The 24,978-nt window shown below is 38.7% G+C and overlaps 1 protein-coding gene across 13 annotated transcripts in view; it reads left to right on the top strand.

Moving 5' to 3' along the window:
• Positions 1-24,978, top strand: part of TMLHE (trimethyllysine hydroxylase, epsilon) — a 102,452-nt gene that overhangs the window by 49,306 nt on the left and 28,168 nt on the right. For all 13 annotated transcript variants that reach the window (XM_072626402.1, XM_072626392.1, XM_072626395.1 and 10 more), the window contains 2 exons: positions 534-715; positions 16,230-16,406. In XM_072626402.1, coding sequence (XP_072482503.1) covers positions 535-715; positions 16,230-16,406 — 358 coding nt within the window. In that variant the 5' untranslated portion in view covers position 534. The remainder of the gene's footprint in view (positions 1-533; positions 716-16,229; positions 16,407-24,978) is intronic.

Genomic DNA, 24,978 nt, shown 5'->3' on the forward strand with positions numbered 1-24,978 from the left:
CAAATCCTTGAAGACAAATTCTCATGCCTTCCCTGAGTTCTCTCTTCACACTAACATGCCCAGTTCCTCATGTGCCATTGGATTCAGGACCTTTCTCCATTCTAGTTATTCTTCTCTGCATATTCTCCATCTCATCAATGTCCTTAAATTCTGGTGCCCAGAACTGAACACAGTACTGCAGATGAAGGTTGCCCATGGCAGAAGGCAAAGGGAATAACATTTCTCTCTCTGTGGAAATTATACCCCTCTTATTACAGTATCATTCCTAAATCTGTTAGAGATTAGAGTTCTCTTTCATCTGTGAGATTTTGTGATTAAAGTTCGTTTGTGGTAATGGAGGCAAAAGCCAGATTACTGGGGACCAAGTGAATAGTGGGTGAGGTGATTGAAAGCAATGACTTGGGGCCCTTTGTTCTTAGCTTTTGCAAATTGAAGTTGGCCCTTTGTACTTGAGCCCATGAAGTCACTGTCACCTCTGACTGTGTTTCATAGTCATGCATCTGACTCATTTTTCCTTTTGCTGTTTTCTTCAGAATGTGGTACCACAGGCTATCTCAGATATGCTGCGGCATTCAGCATCAGTTGAAAGGAGGAGTGAGACACCAAGCCCTTCAGCATCCCTGCTTCCAAAACAGACTTCTAGCAACTCACCGATGGCAGCACACAGCCCTGGGGCCTCTGAACTGTGCTTGGCAGCAGCATGAAGATCATTTGGGTAGGGGCTGGCTCATAGCAGAATTTGAGTGCAGAGACATATACTGAGGAAGGGGACTTTGATGTCATCTGGAGCTGCTTGCTGAGATGTCTAGAGAATCTCTAGCAATTGAAGCCCCTCTCCCTACACCAATTAGAGATGATGGCAGCAAAGACAGTATCCTAGAAGGTCCCTGACTTATGTCAACTAATGACTAGCTCACCATAATGGTTAATGATAGTGAGCACTCTGTGAATTCAATAGCAATGAATGTTTCTTCCCCGGAAGAACTGCCCATCACAGTCTCTGTCCCCCACTCAGTGGGTGGCTCTGTGCTGGGTGCCAGGCACACAAAAATCAAAATGATAGAATGTCTGTCTTTAGGGTGCTTACCTGGGAGGATTGGAGAGGAATCAAAAAAGATACTAGGGACCACAAAGGAGAAAGATAAGTAGAGTGTTCCTGGCCAGCACTGAGAACAAGGAAAGCCCTGGCAGTGATGTGGGTGGAGGGAGTTGGAGGGGGGACCTTGACGAAAGAGAAGGATTTTGAACCCATGTAAATGCATGGAGATCATAGATGGGCAATGAGTTTAGTCAACTGCTAACAAATAGACCCTTTTGACTAGAACATATAACTTGTGAAGGAGTATAATAAGATCTAAGGGCTGAAAGGAATGTGGGAGCCAAAGTGTGGATTGTCTCTTTTGCCCGGTGAGAGCATGAGGGTGATGTAGCCAGACCTATGCTTTGTAAAGATGATTTTAAAAGCTTTATTGAGGATGGATTGGAGAGAGGAAACAGTGAAAGCAAGAAGAACATTAATTCATCTATTCAGCAAGCATTTATGAATCACCTACTAAATATCAGGCACTGTGCTGGGTATTGGGAAGTTTTTTCCAGTTGTGTCCAACTGTTTGTGACCTCATTTTTTTTTTGGCAAACATATTGACTTGGTTTGCCATTTATTAGCTCATTTTACAGATGAGGAACTGAGGCAAACATAGTTAAGTGAATTGCCCAGGGTCACACAGCTATTGAGTATCTGTGGCCAGATTTGAACTCAGGAAGAGGAGTCTTCCTAAGTCCAGGCCAGAAACTCTATCCACTTCAGTGCCACCTAGCAAAATAGTCTCTGTCCTCAAGGAGTTTATGTTCTATTTGTGGGATGGGAAGGAGAAACATGAATATAAATGAATTTAAGGGATATTTTGGTACAGTGGAGAGGCATCGGATTTGGAGTAAGAACTCTTGAGTATGAATCCCGGCTCCATGACATCCTACCTATGTGGTCTTGGGTAAGTTCTTTCTCCTCTCTAGAACACAATTTCCATGTTGATAAATGAGGTGATTGGACTGCATGCCCTCTATAGTACTTTAGATCTAGGATCCAGTAATTAGTAAATACAAAACGTATGCAAAGTGGTCCCAAACTTGGGACACAAAAGTCGGCCTTGTGTAGCAGGTGGCTCTGGAGCTGAACCTTGAAGGAAGCTTGAGATTGTGTAGAGTGAAGTTGAGGAGGGAGGGCCATTCCATGACTGGAAGGCAGCCTCTGCAAATATAGAAGATGAAATATTGTGTATGGGGAGCAATGATCAGGGGTTTGGTTGGAACATAAAGTGTACGAAGATGAGTAATGTGCAGTAAACCTGAAAGGAATGGATGGAAGTAGACAGTGGAGGACTGCAAATGCCAATTGGAGGAATTTAGATTTCATCCTCTAGATTCTGGTGTTACATGGCTAGGCCATATTTTAGGGATAGCCATTTGGTAACTCTGTCATCATTTAAGAGGTCTGGGTGGATGAGAGCCTAAACTAGATTGAAGGGGGGAAAAAGGCAAGGTGGCAGAGGGAGAGGAAGTGGTTGAACCTAGCTTGCCTCTGTCATTTCTGCACAACAATCTAAAACCTGCAACAATCCAAATTTTGATGGGGCAAGCTAAGAAAAAGTCACAGTGAGTCATTTTTCCTGCCTAGGGTAGCTCCAGGAGATAGACAGAGATCTGTGAAAATATTGTGTGTGGGGACCAGCAATTAGAGACAGTGGGGATAGGCTCTGGCCAAAAAATATGTGTGGCAGTGGCAAGGAGCATTCCAGTGCCCAGAGACAGAAAGAGAGGCAAGATAGGGCAGCAGGGTAGAAAGAGATCCCAGGGGATGATGATTAATAATAATAACAGCTAACATTTACATAACACCTACTATATGTCTGGCAGTATGCTAAGCACTTTACAAATATCTCATTCAACCCTCCTGATAACTCTGGGTGGTAGGTGCTGTTATTACCCCCATTGTATAGATGAGGAAATTGAGGCAGTAAGAGATAAATTGATATGCCCAGGTTCATGCAGCAGTAAGTGTCTGAAGCCAGATTTGACTCCAGGCCCAGTGCTCTATCACTGAGAACACCTCTGTGCCACCTAACTGCTCATTGTATCCCTGAACTAGTGTTGAGTTCACGAACAGGTGCCATGTGACAACTCCACTGTCCATTACCCAGTTCTGGCTACTGGACCAAAGAGGAACAGTCTCGAGAATGGATCTTAGCTGTGTAATGAACAAGAAACAAGTTCTGGAAATATAGTCTTATGGCTCTGATTCCTGGATCAGAATGGTGACTCAGTTCTAGCCTTTTCCCCAGTACTATAAACCTTCAGAGGGATAATCAGGGCAGGAGTCCCAGACAAAAGGGGAGCCAGAAGTTCAGTCATTCTGAACTTCTCAAGAGCCAACATGCCATTAGTGATTGAGTGCAGCAGCTGTCTGCTGAAGTTCCCAACCGTAGTTGTCCATAGACTCAAAGCTGGGTCAGGAATTTGCAGAGCACAGATTAGGAGGGCGGTGAACAGATCTTGTCTGATATCACTCCACTGTGGTAGCACTGAAAACCTGCAGGCCTCCAACTGGAGCTGTGAAAGCAGCAGAAGGATGGAAGATGACAGACATCCAGGCCAGACACCACTTGTACCCCCTGCCAAAGTGCATAGAGCCCAGCCTTAATACTGAGTTCAAAGTCAGGAAGGAGGCTGGAAGAATGACCAAATGACAGAAAAGAGCTTCCATGGTGATGGGGAAACTCAAGACAGAAACTCAGAAGACAATGACTTGAGAACATCGACAAAAAAAACCTCAAGGAAAAAATGTAGCTGGGACATAAATAAGTCTAGCAAGAATTCCTAGAAGAGTATTTTTTTTGAAAGGAAAAGAGATTTAAAAAATCAAATGAGTGCTGTGAAAGATGGAAAAAGAGAATTAACAGCTTGAAAAAAGAGGTCCAAAACCTTACTGAAAAAAAAATAACTTTGAAAATCAGAATTGACCAAATGGAAGCTCATTAATAACTCTATGAGATATCAAGAAATAATATAACAAACTAAAAAATCTGAATAAATAGAAAAGAATGGGAAACATCTCATAGGAAGAAAAACTGACATAGAAAGTAGATTGAAGAGAGATAATTTAAGAATCTTTAGACTGTTTGAAAGCCATGAACAACAACAACAAAAAGAGCCTAGACATCATATTTCAAGGAATCATAAAAGAAAACTGCTCAGATCTCTTAGAACCAGAGGACAAAATAGAAATTGAAAGAATCTACCAGGTACTCTCTGAAAGAAACTCCAAAATGAAAACTCCCAGAAATATTATAGCCCAAATCCAGAACTCCCAGGTCAAGGAGAAAATACCACAAGCAGCCTGAAAGAAAGAATCCAAGTACCAAGGAACCACAGTCAGGATCACAAAAGATTTCATAGCCACTGAATTAAAGGATTGGAGAGGTTGGAATATGATATTCCAGAAGGCAAAAAAATTCCAAGTTTACAACCAAGAATAACCTACCCAGTAAAACTGAGTATATGATCTTACAGGAGCAATGGGGGAGGAGGTTGGAATGAACCTGTAATAAATAAAGGACTTCCAAGCATTCCTGATGAAAAAACCACAGCTGAAGTAAAAATTTGAAATAGAAAACACAAGACTCAAGAGAAGTATAAAAAAATAAACATGACAGAAATTATAAGGGGTGAAACAAGATTAGTGTTTACATTCTTACATGGAGAGATGAGACGTGTATTGTGGAAATAGCCGATTCATTGATAAGTATTGCTGCCAATCATACTTATCAACATTCAGAGACATTTTAAAACCAGGTTTTATTATGCTCAGAGCAAAACTTCATGATTCTAAATTACCTCTGGGCAATAGACAAAGTTCTGGTAAAGGTTATTTAGTTACCAGTTACATCAGCGAAAAAAAGGAAATAGTTGCCAAAAGGAAAAGATAACTTGTAAACTTCATAGCAGACAAATGGAGAGGAAGGAGGTTTACATGTCAAATGATAATCGGAGAAAGTTCTGTTAGATCTAGTTGTAAATTGATCATCAAACATAGCCAGGAATTAGTGTACCAAAGGGTTATCTCAGAATGAAGCCATTATAATGAAAGACTCGGCTGGCTACATGATTTTCCTTACAGATGAAATGACTGTTCTGAAGCCAAATAGAAAGGGAGTTTTAAAACTCTTAATTCATTCCCTCCTCTGGGTTGTAGAGAGAAATAGAAATAAAATGCCTCTCTGTGACTATATTCTTATACATCTAGTCAATCAGTCACCTCTCTGAATGCCTCAGTATCACCTTTATGGCAAGCATTTCTATAGGTAGATACAAGTATTGGACAGTATTGAATACAGCAACAAAACAGAAGCAAGAAATATTGGCATTATGCCATAGTTTTGTTAGTTCAACACATTCTTGACTACCAACCCCACAAGTCCATTTAGACAACATATTTCTTATTCCGTTGTCTTGAATTTAGCTGTCCCATGAAGTCATCTGCTTCTGGGAAACATTTTACCTTGCAAATACTATGCTAAAAGGATCTGTTCTAGACCAGCGTTTATGAAGTGTCCAGTTTAGTTCAAACATTCTACTGTCCTTAATTAGGATTAATTAGTTGGTAATAATTATTACTTGGTAATAATACCTGGATCAGGCCTTGTTCCTTAGTGGAGTTTTGGAGAGGTGGAGAGGATCCAGTAGATCCATTTCCCAGGTTTCAAGTCACTTGCAAAGGTTCCCTAGGTAATGCTGTTTAAACCTTCTAGCAATAAGACTTGGTTTAATTTAATATAAAACCTAACAAAATCTAATCACATTAGCTTTCCAGTAATTAATTCATGTGATGAAAATCAGGTCAGACCTTATGCCTTATGGAACTAACCTTACAAAAACCAGAGCTATAAGAGGAACATTAAATTAAACTGCCTAAAGTACATCTGAATGTTTAGAGAATTTCAGTCTTTACATACCACTTGCTTTTCCTATCTTTATCTGACCCTTGTAGTAGATAGATAGATGGATGGATGGATGGATGGATGGACAGACAGATAGATGGATAGAGAAAGAAAATGATAAAAGTAGTGGTCACAAAGTCTGAACAGTTAAAAAAAGCTCTCAAAGCAATGGGGTCATTTACACCTAACAATTCGGAGATACTTGCTTATTGTAACAAAGATCTATTATAAAACATTAGAGAAAGTTGCTTTTGTTATAGGAGAAATATCTCCTCTTTGAGTCCATGTGCTGAATAAACATATCACAATACAGAAATTATAGAGGTAAAAACCTAGGTTTTATTGTGCTTAAGTACAGGTTCAGGAAGTAGAAAAAGACCCTGAATAAAGATTAGGGTTCTAGTGACAAAGTTATGTCAGAGAGACAAAGAAATAATTTTTGACATATGGCAATCTAATACATCTTCTTAGGCCACAAAAATTGAACAAACTTAATTAAACAGAATCATAATTTTATATATCTCCTAACAAAACAAACCTAGTTAATCATATTCTGTAGGTAAACTAAATCATGTTACAGTTTAAAACTACATTTATAGGGTTCATAATGGGCTAATTGAGAGAAGAGATTTATATGCCTCAGAGATAACTACAGAATAGGAATCAGTATACTATCTTCACGAATAGTTAGCTAAATTGCCTTCGGAAACTCACACTCCTCTTTGGCTTCCTATCTGAGAACTGTCAAAAAGTCTTCCCTTAATATTATCCTTTCCATGAGTCACGTTTAGCCAGATGAGGTTAATATAAACAGAAAACAGACTCCAATTAACCAAAATGTTCCAGAAGGAAATTGTGTAATACATTTTAATAAAAAGAAATAAAAAATGATTCTGGGCCTGGCTATGTTATCCTGTGAATACTGTGGAACTGTATTGCCTGATTGACTGTTCCAAAAGGTATCTATGACTTTTACCTAAATTCCAACTGAGCTAAAGGAATTTTCCCTTGCTATACCTATGATAGGTGAATTGATAACTTTGGGCCTAAGGAACCAGTCCTGATTTGGAGTCTTTCCTCTGCCGATCCAAATCAGGACTGGTTCCTTAGACCCAAAGTTATCAATTCACCTATCATGTTGCATAAATAGTAAGTAATAAGTAACAATATTTACTGAGTATATAAAACATCTTAACAAAAGCATTCATTTATCGCTTTACTTTGTCAGGTTAAACACATTCTTGTATAAAAATCAATTAAGAAGAAGGTGAGAAAATGTCTACATTCTAGAAATTTATATATAAAATTTGTACATATCACATTCACACATCACCCAGACTATTCATTATATAAAGAACAAACAAGCCATTCCCATGTGATAGCTGTGAGAATCCTGGGGGAAGGGTTTCTCTCCTACAAGAAAAGAGTATTTCCAAATAAACCCCAAAGGAGCCTCATTTAGCTATTACAGGCAATCTATAATCAGAAGGGCAAGCTACCATCCAAATAAAACAATAAAAAAATTATTACCTTCTAGGCACAACAGCATTTCTTATATGATGGTTTCCCAAAAGCATGATAGAAGAAACTATGCATAATAATATAATGTCCAGAATGTAAATCATAGACAAAACTTATTGCCAGGCAACTGACATCAATTCAATTAAATACATTCTTAAATTTTCTTGCAGAAAAGCAAAAAAAGTTATTAGTCTGTGAAGTTAGGCATTCTATACTAGTTATATCCAGAAATCAGCAATTAAAAATCCAGTTGCACTCAGGAATATAAAAGTGCTTCTTATTCTAAGTTTATAAACATTTTACCTTAATGCCAAATTCCAAAAGTATTTTCCATCAAAACCTTTTTAACTTAGAGAGGGTTAAGTGTCATAATCATTTTCTTCTCTCACAACATGACTAATGTAGAAATATGTTTAATATGATTGTACACATATAGCCTATATCAGATTGCATGCCATCTTGGGGAAGGGGTCAGGAAGGGTGGGAAAAATTTAGAACTCAAAATCTTATAAAAGTGAATGTTGAAAATTAAAAAATATTTTTTAAAAAATTAAAAAAAAACATTGTAATCATTCTAAGAGGGAGAAAAAAGACAAAATACATATTACTTTAAATGAGAAGCATTACAATATTGTTTCAGAGTCAATGTCTGGAAGTTACCACAGAAAACAAACAAGTAAATTTGCAGATTACAAAGGAGTGATGCTTAATTAACGTAACCTTGTACTCAAGATCCAAGAAAACAGAACCTTATCAGATAAGGTAAAAAAAAGAGAAGAGACTTTTAAGCTTTTCATGAAATATATGCTACAAACCAAATTTGAAGTATTTTCTGAAGCAAAGGATTTGCCAGTGTATTCTTTGTTAATTGGTAATGAAGTAGACATCTCACAATTGAACATAACAAGCCTATCTTGAAATAATATTCCCAAATTTAGAGGAATAAAAATCTTCATCTTTCTCCACACTAACACTACACTTTCTTGATTCCCTCACAGTACAGACATATCTCAAAGTTAATTTTTAAAATTATCCCTTCAATTTACTGACTCTCCTTTTGTTAATTCATTGTTCATTCTTTATGCTGGAAGAGGACCATGACATCAGGAAGGTGATGCCATGCCTTCCAAGTGAATTGGATTTAAGTGAGGGAGGGCTTTGCAAGTCACCAGCCTCACTCTCTTCTCTGGAGCTTTATGGGTCTAGTGGCAAGATATAGATCCTGGTGATACGAGATGGTCCAGGATCCAGTAGGAGACCCTGACCTTTTTAAGCTAAGGTCTTTCCCAGTTTTCAGTTTGACTGAGGCCATGCCCATTTAGTGATCAAGGCTAGGTAAGAAATGAGGCAAAATATGGCCTCTTTTACCTAGTCAAAACAAACAAACAAAAAACCCAAAATCAGTCTGGGAGGGGAAGACCTTCAGGGTTTCTGGCCAAAACAGATCCAAAATAAAACCCTTACTCCTATCTTGAAGAAATCTCTACTCTTTTAAGAGATTTCCTGCCCTACCAGAATGTTTTCATGGAATCAACTAAGAGACTTCCTATCTCACCTATCAGACTTCTATCACTTCACAGAAACAAAGTGCAGATCCAGTTTCTATTTTAGCTTTTAATTTACCTAGATAATTTAGCTTCAGTTAAATCATTTACAATGCTAAGGTAACAATTCTCCTCTGAAAATCAAATGTTATATCACTAGATAATAAATTTTCCTTATTTTCTCTGTAGATTCCTCCAGGACAATATCCTGAGGACTAAAGAGTGGGACAGAGGGGTGTTTTGTGTAACAAAGATCCCCTTTACTCCCAAACACTGGGATTTTTCAGATCTTTCAAACCACATTTTCATGAATAATCAATATATGGTAAATCAGTTATCTTTCAGTTACTTTCTACCGAGGGGAAACCTTTGATTCTGCCCTCCCTCCCTTTCCCTAGCCCTTTGCAGTCCAGAAATCTGGTGCAGAATAAGGGGAAAAAAATCTCCAGGCTTTCCTGCCTATTTAAATTCTATCTAGGGGACAGTGGTTTGTGGGAAAGCAAGGTTCCCTGTGGAATCAGAAACCATCTCAACTAATTCAAATATGAAGCTTCGTCAATTATCATAAGGATACACACAGTTTCAATTTTATAAGACCCTAGAGGAAGGGAGGGGGAGATAAAGAAAGTTCTATTTTGGGCTTTTCTAGAGTTCAGGAAATATTAATTTTTATTTTAACCAAACAGGAACTCCAAAACCAAGAGTAGATTCTATGAGGAGTTGCTTCAACTTCTGAATCGACAAATCTATTAGAACACACCAAACTGACCAGATCCCCCCTCTGAGTCCATCAGTTCTCTCTGTGGAGGTGGATAGCATGTGCTATCATGATTTTTTTTGGAATCATAGTTTTTTATTACATTGATCAGAGTTCCTAAGTCTTTCAGAATCGACCATCTTTACAATAGTGTTATTGCATTCATTGTTCTCCTGGTTCTGTTCACTTCACTTTGCATCAGTTTAAACAAGTCTTCCCAGGTTTTTCTGAAATCATCCTCTTCATCATTTCTTATATCACAATAACATTCCATCACATTCATATTCTATAACTTGTTCATCCAATTGCCCAATTAATTAGCATCCCCTCAGTTTCTAATCTTTGCCACCACAAAAAGATCTGCTATAGATATGTTTTATACATATGGGTCTTTTCCCTCTTTCTTTCATCTCTTTTGGATACTCCTCATAGTTATATTCTTGGTATGATAAGTATAATGGTATACTCTGTATAATTCCAAATTGCTTTCATAATTCTGCCAGCATTACAGTAATGTACTGGTTTTCCACACCCCCATGAAAATTTGTCTTTTTTTATCCCTCAACTTTGTCAATCTGATGGTAGGAGTTATTTCAGTTTGAATAGGTGTTGTATTTTGTCAAAAGCTTTTTCTGGGTCTATTGAAATAATCATATGATTTTATTGATTTGGTTATTGATTTGGTTAATTACATTTATTGTTTTCCTAATACTGAACCAGCCTTGCATTCCTTGTATAAATCCAGCATGGCTGTGATCTTTGTGATATATTGCTGTAATCTCCTTGCTGGTATTTTATTTAAAATTTTTGGATCAATATTAATGAATATGTACGTATGTGTATATATAATATGTGTATGTATATAATTGTATGTGTGTGCATATATGTATATGTGTGTGTGTGTGTGTGTGTGAGAGAGAGAGAGAGAGAGAGAGCGAGAGAGAGAGATAGTCAGTCATTGTTCAGTAGATAAATGGTCAAAGTACATGAACAATTACCAAAAGAAAAACTACAAAGTATTCATAACCACTTAAAAAAATGCTCCAAATCATTAACAATAAAAACAGTGCAGGTCAAAACAGCCCTGCAGTTTCACCCCACACTCTGAAAATTGGTAAAAATGACAAAAAATGTCAACAGTTTATGTTGGAGGGGCTGTGGAAAGATGGGCACATGAATATATTGTTTGTGGAGCTATGAAATAGTACAACCAAGCAATTTGGAATTATGCAAATAAAGTCACTAAAATGTCCCAGAGAACCTGAATTAAGCCATCATTTAGAAAAAAATGTCCCCATATACTCCAAAATATTTATAGCATAACTTTTTGTGATAACTAAGAATTGGAAACAAAGTAGATGTTCATCAGTTGGGGGAGTGGCTAAACAAATTACTTGAATGTATAAACAAAGTACATGAAGGTAATGGAATATTACTGCACTCTAAGAAATGATTTACATGATGGACACAGAGACGCATTGAGGCATCTATATGAACTGATACCCTGTGAAGTCATCAGAGCCAAGAAAACAATATACGTGGTAATTGCAATGATATAAAGTGAAAGAATGAGGACACACCAAAAAGTGAAAAGTAAATGTGACTTTTTCAGTATACCAACTAATTAGGCTGACTTTTTTTTTCCTTTCTAGAAAAATACTATTTATCATATGGTAGAGTGGGAGAGTAAGGGAAACTTGTGATAACTATGATAATATCAGAAACAGAAAATATAAACAAAAACTTTTAAAAAATAGAATATATTGTGGAATATGGTATAAGGTACTGTTTCAAGCCTAATTTCTGCCAACTGCTTTTTGTTTTCTCAGAAGTTTCTATCATATAGGGAGTTTTTTTTCCTATGTAACTTATGTTTTGAGCTTTGTCAAGCACTAGGTTACTGAGATCTGTTGTTTCTGATTCTCTCTTTATTTCTAGTTTCTTTTTTTTCAACCAATGCTAGATGGTTTTGATGAATATTGCTTTATTATATAGTCTGAGATATGAAAGTGCTATTTCTCCTTTTCATAATTTTCCTGGATATTCTACATCTTTTGTTTTTCCGAATGATATTCTAGATCTTTTGTTTTTATTTTATCAAGTTCCATCCCGTTGATACTTTCACTGGTATAGCATTCAAAGTATAAATTAGCATGTCCTTTTTATGATATTGACCAGGTCCAGACATAATTACTGAATATTCCTCCATATGTTTAAGTTGCTCATTATATCTTTTAAGAAGGACTTTATAATTGAATGTTACAACAGTGGAATCAAACCCAAATAGAAACTAGGCTGTATGTTGACTTAGAAAATCACAAATTAGCATTATGTTGTAGTTATGTTATTAAAAATTTCCCAGTTACACTTTAATCTGTCTTGAGCTTTACTTGGAAGTTTTGCGAGCTGCACAGTTGACACTTTGGTTGTACAAATCTTTTTCATGCTATTAATTTTGTAGTTATTTGGAATGAGATTTCCCTTTCTTGTATTATCTCTTGGATTTTGTTAGTATCATAGACAAATGCAGTTGATTTTTGAGGGTTTTTTTTTTTTGGTAGCTTGCAACTTTGCTGAACATATTAATTGTCTCATTAGTATCTTTGCTGATTCTCTAGGATTTTCCTAGTATACCCTCAGCAAAGTAACCAATAGGGATAGTTTTATCTTTTCTTTTCCCATCTTAGTGCCTTTAATTTATTTCTTTTGTTTCATTGCTATTGCTAGCATTTCCAGAACTCGTATCAAATGGTAATGGGAAGAATGAATATTTTTGCTTTATTCTCATTTTTATCCTAAAAGTTTCTAGTGCATTCCCATCACATACAATGCAATGCTTGCTTTTGGTTTTAGGTAGATACTTTTTTAAGATATTGAAAGAATATCCCTCAAAGCCTATACTTTACTGGGTTTTTAGCATAAAGGAGTATTGTATTTTTTCAGTGACTTTTTTCTGCATCTATTGAGATAACCATGTGGTTTTGTATTTGATTTTTAAGATGACACATTTTGATTGTTTCCTTAATCTTGAACCATCCTTGTATCCCTGTTTGTTATAAATCCAGTTTGGCAATGTTTGGCTCATCCATCTCAATCTCTGCCCCAAATGACCTCTTTGGGTTCATTGGTAGAAGGGTTGTTGTCACCTTGTTTTAGATAAGCAAACTAAGGCCCAAGCAAATAGTCACTGTATACTACATGTACCATAGGGAACCATTGCAAGCTTTGGAGCAGGGGAACTTTTGGTGATCCATGTTCTAAATGAGCTTTACAGAAAGGTTTTTTTCTCCTAAGTAGCCTGTAAATCCTCAGGCTTGCTTTGTATCAGTGTGTCTTCTAGTACTCAGATCTGCACCCATTAAGTATGCAACAATCTGACTTTCTGTTCATATTCTCTTACTCCCTTCTACAAACCTTACCTTAATTAAGCTGATTAGTTCAGCATTCCCCCCAACATATGCTTCTATGATGACCTCTGCCTGGAATGCCCTTCTCATTGCCATTTCTCAAACTACTGCCTAGGCTTTAAGGCACAGATCACATGGCCATGTCTTCAATGCCTTCCTTCCTGTTCTCCCTGCTCAGTACCCCTAGAGTATCAACATGGTGCCACTTGTATGGCATAATATTCCTGGCTTGTCCAGTGAGCTTCTTGAAGATGCAGGCGTCTTGCCTATATCCTCATCCCCTCTCATTTGGACAGTTGTAATGACTTCCTAATCAGTCTTGCTGCATCCATCCATTCTCATCCCTCTCTGATCCAGTCCTTACCTAGCTTCCAGAAGCAGCTTCCTAAGGTTGTTGTTGTGTTTGTCTTTTGTTCTTGAAGAGGGCCATGACATCAAGATAATGGCATGACTTGCAGCTGACTTTGACTTGAGTGAGGTTGGGAAAGTCACCAGCCTCACTTTCTCCTCCAGAGCCATCTGGGTCCAGTGACCTGATATTCATCAGAACGACTGGAGATGGAACAGGATGCAATGTGGGACACTGGCCATTTTAGGCTAAGGTATTATCAGATTCTCAGGTTATGACCGTGGGTAACTTACCCAGCAAAGTTAAGTATGGATGAATGGAAAAAAATGGACATTTAATGAACTAAAACACTTTCAGGTATTTGTGACAAAAACAGCAAGAGAAATATAAAGTAGACATTAGGGACCAACTATGAGGGACTCAATAAGGTCAAATCATTTACTCATATATGAAAATATTATCAGTTCTTTTATGACTGTCATTTTTATTTGGGTAGTTTGAAAGAAAGACTGCTCAAGATTCTTCAGTGGTTCCTCATTCAACCTGGTTTTTAAGACCAAAAGAATCTGGTTTCAACCTCACTTTCCAGCTTTATCTCATATGTCATCTTTCAATGCCTTTAGTAGTCTGGTATAGCCAAACTGGACTATAGAATCTTTCACCCTCCATGCATTTATACAAGCTTTCCTCCATGCTCAGAGTTCACCTGCTGTTCCTCTTACCATCTCTCAAAATTTGCCAAGCTCAGTTCAGGTGCCTTCTCTGAGTTTGGTTTTTTTTTTTGGTGCTCTCACTGTATTCCAATTCCTCTGTATTTCCTTATCTGTGGAATCTTATATTACTTCCAGTAGAATATAAATTAGGTAGCTAGGTGGTGCAGATAGTTTTATGATGATATGAGACTTTGATGATCTCTAGTTGGGGTTGTAGATTACTTTCTGAATCTCTGAATTTACAATTTTGCTAAACAAATTTCTCTATAATCAATATTCTCTTTCTCTTTCCCAGATATCCCAGTGGATAGAGCACTGGGCTTGGAATCAAGAAGACTTATCTTGCTGAGTTGAAATCTGGCCTCAGACACTTACTAGCTATGTGACCTGGCCACATCATTTCACTCTGTTTGCCTCAGTTTCCTCATCTGTAAAATGAGCTCATGAAGGAAATAGCAAACCACTCCAGTTTCTTTGCCAAGAAAACCCCAAATGGGGTTTGAAAGAGCCAGACATGACTGAAAAATGACTGAACAAACAAACAAAATGAGGGCAGGGCCTATTCTTTGACTTTGACTCTGCCTTCCCATGGCCCAACAGACCAGGCACTCTCTGGATGTATACTGAGTTGAACTGAATTGTATTCTGGACAGAACCTTGTGGAGGGTCTTACACATTATAGGTCTTCATTTAGTATTTTTGGGTGGAATAAACTAACAAAGTATCTATATAGCACATTCATTTTGTAAAGGGATATAGGATTAATTAGGGAAATATCCTAAAGGCTGAGTGTTTTGAGGCTGGTTTTGAAGGAGGTGTTGACCATGCCTTGGGAATGGAGATGGCTTGGCCAGGGTAGGGGAAGCAGCAAACATATGAGCTTGGCATGCAAAGGAAGAAACAGATCCAAGCAGCTCCACTCCCCATAACTCCTCAAATCTGTGCATTTGAAGGTGGGAGCTAGCAGGTGAAAGTCAGTATTTTAGGGCAGGAGTTACATTTTAATGGAGCCCAGCATCAGTGGATAGTCCTTGTGCTATGTGTCCCTCTGCTATGGGGTGATCCAGTAGAACTGTTTAGGGCTTGGGAAAATCTTATCTTCATTATTACTGTGTCACAGAGGTTTCTGAAATAACCCCTGGGGCCCAGGATTTGTATGGTGAAGCAAGAATTCCATGTTGTCAGCTGATGTGCCCAATGGCGTTATGAGGTACTTTCTAAGTACAGGAGCCTATGAATCTTCTCACCTGGGCACCTTTGTACAAGCTTTCCTTATCCTTGCCTGGCAGAATCATTAACTTCCCCCAAAGCACCCTCCGAAGTTAACATCTTCCCAACTTTCTGCAAATTACTATGTACATTACTGTATGTACATACAGATGTACATACAGATATACATATATGTATATATATATACATATACATATAGATAGATATGTATATAAAGCTTATACATATACATACACACATATATGTATATACACATATATTTATATGTATATGTTTGCCATTTTTGTCTGTGTACACCCAATAGTAAGCACATGACCTATCACATGGTCACTCAGTAAATGCTGACTGACTTGAATTGAGGGCTATATATTCAGTACTTCAGAGATATAGTAAACTATAAAATGCCTTTGTCAGTACAAGTGTGGAAGGGACAGGAAAGAATATGAAGAAAAGCTGTGGAGCTAAAGTCACATATGACAGGGCCCTGAGCTTTTGGGAGGAAAAGACATCCACCCCTTGTAATGCTCCCCTCAACCTTTCTCCTGCCTGCAAGCCAGCTTGAGAAGATAGGGCTTTTAGGGTATCCATAAATATGCTCCAAGATCTTTACCTTGATGGTTTCTAGTTGGGGTTGGGGATTACTTTCTGAACCTCTGAATTTACAATTTTGCCAAACAAATTTCTCTATTGTCAATATTCTCTCTCTCTTTCCCAGAACTATGCTATGCTGGCACGGTGATGAGATTTGATTATGTTTGGCTCAGAGATCACTGCCGCTCAGCATCTTGTTACAACTCCAAGACCAATCAACGCAGCTTGGATACTGCCAGTGTGGATTTAGGCATCAAGCCTCAGACCATCCGTATAAATGAGGCCATGCTCTTTCTCACATGTAAGTAAACTCAGTATTGATAAATGTAGCCAAGAAGTATTTAATAATAATAAGAAGAAGAATAGAATTGGAAACGATCTCAATGGCTATTGACTAATTCCCACTATAAACTGACCAGCAAGTGGTCCTCTAAAGGCCACATGAAGAGCTCCCAGGAGTGAGGATCCCACCACCTCTCAAAGCAGCCCTACCACTTTTGTTAAAAGGTTTGTTCTGATATTAATCCTAAATTAGTCTCTTTGTAACTCCTATTCATTGCTCCTGGTGGTGCCCTTCTCATTAGACAGAACAGATCTAATCCCTGCTCCACATGATCCCCCTGAATGTTTCCTTATTCAAGCCAAACTTGCCCAAGCCCTTCAGTAGATCTACCTTCCTATGACATGAATTCAAGACCTTTCGCCACTTTGCTTGCCCATGCCGGCAGTGGGGAAAGACCTGGGGCAGGCAGACCCTCCCAAAGACTTTTGCAATAGTCCAGGTGAGAGGTGTTGAGGGCCTGCACCAGGGCAGGGACAGTGTCTGAGAAGAGAAGGAATCATATTCAAGAGATGCTGTAAAAGTGACATCGACAAGCCTTGGCAACCGTGTAGATCTGGGGAGTGAGAGTGTGGGATTGCAAGCCCGAGAGACTCAGAGGTGCTCTCTACAGTAATAGGGAAGGTAGGGCATGAGGAAAGACTGAATTGTGTTTTAGACATAGTAAAGAGTTTCAGATGTCTCCTAGATATTCAGTTTGAGATGTCTGAAAAACAGTTGGAAATGTGAAATTGGAGGTCAGAAGACAAGCTCCATCTTCCTCATAAGAATGGAAACTTAATCAAAAGCTTTGGTTAGATCAGATAAACTATCTCCACAGTATGCCCCTGATCCTCCAGTCAAGTGACTCTTTCAGAAAAGGAAATGACATTGGTCTGGCATGACCTGTTCTCATCTTTTCCTTTTCTAGGTGTTTGCCAATCATTTCTTGAGGGATCTATTATAGAATTTTCACTGAAATCAAAGTCAGACTCAATGGTCTATACTTCTCTTCCCTCTTTTGAGAATTGGGACCTTTGGCCCAATTTTTAATTTTAAAATTTTTTTATCTTTTTTATTTTAGACTTAAATTTTTTTCTGTGTTCATCCTTTGTTGCCAAAGAAACCATGCCATCAGAGAAATGATGACATGACTTGCACTTGACTTTGTTTTGAGTGAGGGAGGGCTGTGCAGGTCACTTGCCTCACTTCTCCTCCTGAGCATCTGAATCCAGTGACCAGATATTCATCAGGATGACTGGAGATGACCCAGGATGAGGCAATTGGGGTTAAGTGACTTGCCCAAGGTCACACAGCTAGTGAGTGTCAAGTGTCTGAGGTGAGATTTGAACTCAGGTCCTCCTGACTCCTGCACTGGTGCTCTATCCACTGCACCACCTAGCTGCCCTAGCTGCTATTTCATTGAATGACCATTTTTTCCCCAATTGAAGTATTATACTCAGTTTTGCTGGGTAGGTGATTCTTGGTTTTAATCCTAGTTCCTTTAACTTCGGGAATATCATATTCCAAGCCCTTTGATCCCTTAATGTAAGAGCTGCTAGATCTTGTGTTATCCTGATTGTATTTCTACAGTACTCAATTTTTTTCTTTCTGGCTGCTTGCAATATTTTCTCTTTGACCTAGAAAGTCTGGAATTTGGCTACCTTGCCCTCCTTTGACTTAGCTTACCCCCTCCAAGTATACCTCTCCTATTCTCCTATTCTCATAAATCTAAACACCCTTCTCTAGCCCTCTTTGACCTTTCCCTTAACCTTCCCTCTAAATATCCCTCCCTTATCCTCTCTCCCCTCCCTATTCCCTTAGCATTCTATTTCTTTCAGAATTTAGAAGACTGATACTTTTCTGGTCTCCAGTCTTGTGGTATTGTGGCTTTGCAAACTGTAAATGTTGGCTCTTCTAGTGTCAGAGAATATAGTTCATCTGTGCCAAATGATTGGTTAAATCGCTGGAGCATTAGGTACTTTCTTAGTATCCCCTTATTTCTCTTAGGTAGCACCTCTGTTTTGCCACCTTTGTCCTGTTACTTTCCCTTTAAAGACCCCTCTCCTTGCCAGGGCAAACAGAAGCCAGATCAGAATGAAACAGCTCTGCCTTCTTTCCATTGATAGTTCTGCCCTTCCTTGAGCCTTCTTTTTTTTTTCTGTACTCATAGTTTGAAAAACCCATGCCTTTTTGTTCTCCTTAGTTTCCCTTGCTGGCCTCAGTTCCTTCTAAGTGTTAGCACTACTGACTTTATTTTTACCATTGGGTCATACTCACTGTGGAAAGAGATTTGCAGCTAGAGGATCTCACTTCAAATCCCAGCTTTGTCACTTAATATCTGGTGACCTTGATCATGTCATTTAGCCTCTCTGTGCTTTAGTTTCTCCCTCTGTAAAAATGAGGGGGTTGGAATAAATGACCTCTAAGGTTCTTTTCAGCTCTAAACATATGAATCTTAGAACTGATTGCTTCTCCTCAATGGAATTCTGCTGGCACCCTGGATAGCTCCTAGCCCTGCCTCTGGCCCCCACCTCATTCATATTCTCCTTGTTATATCTGCCTGAGTTATAAACCCAAAAGATGATCTTACCCAGGGAGTTGGGCTCATTTGAATTCATCCGTTGGAGGAATGAACGTTATCATGCGATTGGAGGGTCAGATCGAAGTCGCTGCAGGACAAATTGGGGCAGGGAACAGTCACCAGAACCAGAAGTACTCTATAAAATTTGGCCAATTTAGTTCAAGCTGTTCATAACCACTCATCCATAGGAGTTCTCCACAAGCCATGCCAGGATGGACAAGAATGAATGGTTTGTAGCTCAGCTTCTAGACAGGTCACATGCTACAAAATAGGGAAGCAAAACGGCTGCTTCACAGTTTTATGAAGCTCTTTTCTGCAGGGAATCAAGCCTCATTAAGGCACCCGCTGCCTTCCTTAACAGCCAGATCCATATACATCCACTGAGAACTTCCCAGCCCTGAATGCAAGGGAGCCCATTAAGATTGGTGGTATTACCAAGATAGGTTTATCAGGAGTTGAAATCAGCCAGGAAGATCTGGTACTATGCCAAGAGGCCATGTTTGTTCTGTGGGTTATCTGAAGCTCCTGGCCAAGAGACTAGAAACTAAATGATGCTAGGTGGGAGGGTGAAAAGAAAGGGAAGTAAAGAGAACAAAGGCTTCAGGATAAGGGGCCCTGAGTAGGACCCTGCTTTTACACCCAGGACCCATTACTGCTTTCTGGGCCAGTGGCCCAGGCTCCAAATGGGAACATGATATAAATTATATGCCATCTAACCCTCAGTGAAAGGCAGTTTACTCCACAATTACACAGAAAGGACATTCAACAGTGACTCAGCATCATTTCAGGTAGGTGCAGCTCCCTCCTCATTTGCCACTGTGGCACACTCTTATTCAGAAGAGTATATGAATTTGTACAGCAGTGGATATCCCATTGAGCTGGAAGTGCCTAGGATCAATACTTTGAGCCTTAGTAACCTTAGCCTGTTAAGTCTCAAGGATAGTTTCAATGCCTTCTTAGGCAATTTTTAAGAAAATTCACCTATACAACAGGAACCTTCCTGCCTTTTGAGGCCATTCATTAATTAATTATTTTTAAGAAGCCCTTGCTAGGTGCTTACTTACTATGTGCCAACCACTATTCTAACTACTGTGGATAGAATACAAAATCAAAACTAGTCACTGCTCTTTTTTTTATTTCTCATTTTTAACACAGTTCATATCACATAACACAATTCCAACTTTTGGTCAGGGGATACTTCTTTTAAAGCATTTACAATATAGACCACAAACGAATTTTTTTTTTTTTAACATTGACCAACTGAGATACAAATAATAACTATGTATGCTAACTTCACAAGCCGTTGACCTAATTGTCTCCACGCTATTACTGAGAATTAAAAGACCCTAACTTATTGTTGTTGGTCTAAAGTCCTAAGCCTAATAGCTTAATTTTAGACTTAACCTCGGATGTTCCCCTACCAACACCCTATAATTTAATAGATCTCGTATTAAGCTTACAAACCTTTTGACTATAGGAGATTGCCACTAGGAGTAGGGACATTGCAGGGAAACAGTATCTCCCCAACTTCATGTCAGTTCCAGGCAGGAGTAGACTGTCCACTTACATTCAGTCAGGCTTAAAGTCTGCCAGGTGTCAGTGGGAAATTGAGTCAGTAGAATCCTACCTCAGCCCAGGCTGAACAGTCGCTCTCTCACCCTTCCCATGAGATCACCTTTTGCAGCTCATACCAGCATCTCATAGGCTTACTGGCATCATGGGTAGGAGGCTCAGACTGCCTTTCTTGCTATCCATACCTGGAGCTAGACTCAGAAGAACAGTCAGTTATAGTCCCATAGAATCTTAAAATAGCAAGTTCCAATAACTGGGTTTCAGATATGAATATAATTTCACATTGGCTAAGGAACATCTTTTGAGGAAGTCTTAAATGACTTACATGCCTTTCTATACCTGTTCTAGTTCCTGATTAAATAACAATCATAAAATCAAATTTGCCATTAAAACCTTAACTTTTCCATCAATGTCAAATGTTACCTAAAGTTACCTGCCTCTAGGAAACTTAGACTACAATTCTTTTCCCCAAACTAAAGATGTCTCTGATTTAGTCTCAGTAATTAATTCAGTCAATTGTTTTAATACTAATTGCTTTTACATCACTTTGTAACATGTCCAATTTTTCTCCCCATCTCTCCCCTCCCCCTCCCCCGTAATACCTTGTATTTTGATTACCCCTTCCTTCAGTGTACCCTCCCTTCTACCACTCCCCACCCTTCCCTTATCCCCATCTTCTCTTTTCTTGTAGGGCAAGGTAAATTTCTATACCCCATTACTTGTATTTCTTATTTCCCAGTTATATGCAATAATAATTCTCATCATTTGTTTCTAATACTTTGAATTCCAACTTCTCTCCCACCCCCCCTCCCTACCCATCTCCACTGAGAAGGGAAGGAGTTCAATACAGACTAAATATGTGTCGTTTTGCAAAAGACTTCCATAATAATCATGTTGTGTAATAGTAACTATACTGTTCTCTATCCTACCCTATCCCCCCTTGTTTTTTTATTCCCTCATTTGACCTTGTCCCTTCCCCAGAGTGTTTATTTCTAGTTACTCCCTTCTCACATTTGCCCTCCCTTCTATCATTCCCCTCACTCCACTTGTTGCCTCCTCCCCTACTTTCCTGTAGTGTAAGATAGATTTTCATACCAAATTTAGTGAGCATGTTATTCCCTCCTTAAGCCATATGGGAGAGAGTAGCTTCACTTTTCCCCTCTCCCCTTCTCCCTTTTATCCTCCATGGAACGAGATTTTTCTTATCTCTTTTATGAGTTTTAGCCTGCCTCATTCCATTTCTCCCTTTGTCCTCCCAGTATTTTCCTCCCTTTATTTTTGTTTTTTCATGGATATCATCTCTTCTGATTCAACACAACTTGTACTCTCTGTCTATATGTATGTGTGTGTGTGTATGTGCAATCCCTCCAACTACCCAAATACTGAGAAAAGTCTCAAGAGTTACAAATATTATCTTTCCATTTAGGAATGTAAACAGTTCAGCTTTAGAAAGTCTTTATGATTTCTCTTTCCTGTTTACCTTTTCATGCTTCTCTTGATTCTTGTGTTTGAAAGTCAAATTTTCTTTTTAGCTCTGGTCTTTTCATCATGCATGCTTGAAAGTCCTCGATTTCATTGAATGACCATTTTTTCCCTTGAAGTATTATACTCAGTTTTGCTGGGTAGGTGATTCTTGGTTTTAGTCCTAGTTTCTTTGACTTCTGGAATATCATATTCTAAGCCCTTCAATCCCTTAAGGTAGAAGCTGCCAGATCCTGTGTTTTCCTGATTGTATTTCCACAATACTTGAATTATTTCTTTCTGGCTGCTTGCAATATTTTCTCCTTGACCTGGGAACTCTGGAATTTGCTACAATACTCCTAGGAGTTTTTATTTTTGGATCTTTTTTAGGAGGTGATCAGTGGATTTTTTCAATACTTATTTTACCCTCTGGTTCCCGAATATCAGGGCAGTTTTCCTTGATAATTTCATGAAAGATGATGTCTAGGCTCTTTTTTTGATTATGGCTTTCAGGTAGTCCCATAATTTTTAAATTGTCTCTCCCAGGTCTCTTTTCCAGGTCAGTTGTTTTTCCAATGAGATATTTCACATTGTCTTCTATTTTTTTCATTCTTTTGGTTTTGTTTTGTAATTTCTTGGTTTCCCATAAAATCATTAGCTTCTATCTGCTCCATTCTAATTTTTAAAGAACTATTTTCTTCAGTGAGCTTTTGAAGCTCTTTTTCTGTTTGGTTAATTTTACTTTTTAATACATTCTTCTTCTCATTGGCTTTTTGGGCCTCTTTTGCCTTTTGAGTTAGTCTATTTTCAAAGGTGTTAATTTCTTCAGCATTTTTTGGTCTCCTTTACCAATCTCTTGACTTGCTTTTCATGATTTTCTTATATCACTCTCATTTCTCTTACCAATTTTTCCTCCACCTCTCTTATTTGATTTTCAAAATCCTTTTTGAGCTCTTCCATGCCCTGAGACAATTGCATATTTGTTTTGGAGGTTTTGAGTACAGAAGCCTTGACTTTTAGGTCTTCTTCTGATGATATGCATTGTTCTTCCTCATCTAAAAGGATGGAAGAAAATACCTGCTCACCAAGAAAGAAACCTTGTATTGTCTTATTCTTTTTTCCCTTTTGGGGACATTTTCTCAGCCAGTTTCTTGAATTTTCAGTTCTTTGTCAAGAGGAGGATATACTCTGGGGACTTGTAAGTTCTCAGTTCCTCCAAGGTGGCACAATCGAGGGAGAGGTGTTTCCTCCTTGGCCTGACTTGTGGCTGAGATTCAGATCAGGTGCTCAATTCCCTCAGGGGCTTTATGCTGAGGCTCCAACAATCCCTGCCATGGCCACCACCACCTCAGCTGCTGCTGCCCACTGCTGCTGCTGCAGCTGCTACTGCCACCTGGGGCTGGGGCTAGGGGAGGACCCTGCTCCCTTATCACAGAGGTGAAAAAGCCCTTTCACTGACCTTTGAAGCTGCCTCTGCCATTTGTGGGTTGGGGGGTCTGGGAACCTCCACCACTGCTTCCAGGGATTGCATCCCCAAAGATTGCTCAGGTCCTGCTCCTTCCAGCCCATGGCTGAGCCAGGGTTGCAATCTGCTCTACGTCTGGTGTGACGGACCTTTCCCATTGGCCTTCCAGGGCACCCTGGGCTGGAAATCTCCTCCACTCTATCGTTCTGTGGTTTCTGCTGCTCTAGAATTTGTTGAGAGGCTTTTTTCCAGGTATTTTATGTGCTGTGGGGGAAGAGCTAGAGTATGTGTATCTTTCTACTCTGCCATCTTGGGTCCGTCCCCTGTTTGAGTGATTTTTTTTTTATTATTTTTTAATGTTTAACAATCACTGCCATACAATTGAGATTTTATCCCCCCAACGCCTACCCCCCACTACCCCCCTCCCTCCCCACGACTGCATACAATTCTGTATAGATTCTACATATACTTTCCTATTGAGTATATTTTCATTATAGTCATGCTATGTAGTCAGACTAAAATAAATGAAAGAAATCGTATAACAAATCAGAACATGATACACAAACACATACTCATACACAAACATGATCTGCTGCATTTTGTGAGTGACTTCCATATTTCTTTCTCTGAGTGTGGAAGGCATTTTGCCTTGAGAACCACCTTTGGGATTTTTTTTTTTTATAAGAAGTTTTTGCGTTATTACAAAATTCCAAGTCTACCAGAAAAAACTCTTGCACACTGTGGTCGTTGCTGTGCACAAAGTTCTCCTGGTTCTGCTCCTTTCACTCAGCATCAGGTCATATAAGTCCTTCCAGGCCTCTCTGAAGTCTTCTTGTTCATCATTTCTTATGGCACAATAGTACTCTATTACATTCATATACCATAATTTATTCAGCCATTCCCCAATTGATGGACATCCCCTTGACTTCCAGTTTTTGGCAACTACATAGAGTGCTGCTATAAATATTTTTGTACATGTGGGACCCTTTCCCATTTTTATGATCTCTTGGGGATATAGTCCTAGTAGCGATATTGCTGGGTCAAAGGGTATGCACATTTTTGTAGCCCTTTGGGCATAGTTCCAAATTGCTCTCCAGAATGGTTGGATGCTCTCGCAGCTCCACCAACAATGAATTAGTGTTCCAACTCTCCCACATCCTCTCCAGCATTTATCATTTTCTTGTTCTGTCATGTTTGCCAATCTTATAGGTGTGATGTGGTACCTCAGAGTTGTTTTGATTTGCATCTCTCTAATCAATAGTGATTTAGAGCATTTTTTCATATGATTATAGATATCTCTAATTTCTTCCTCTGAAAATTGCCTGTTCATATCCTTTGACCATTTATCAATTGGGGAATTGAGTGATTCTTAATGTCTCATAGAGTCATTAGCTTCTACTTGCCCAGTTGTAATTTTTAAGGAATTATTTTCTTCAGTGAGCTTTTGTACCTCCTTTTCCATTTGGCCAATT

The sequence above is a fragment of the Notamacropus eugenii genome, chromosome X, assembly GCF_028372415.1.
Source record: "Notamacropus eugenii isolate mMacEug1 chromosome X, mMacEug1.pri_v2, whole genome shotgun sequence".
NCBI lineage: Eukaryota > Metazoa > Chordata > Mammalia > Diprotodontia > Macropodidae > Notamacropus > Notamacropus eugenii.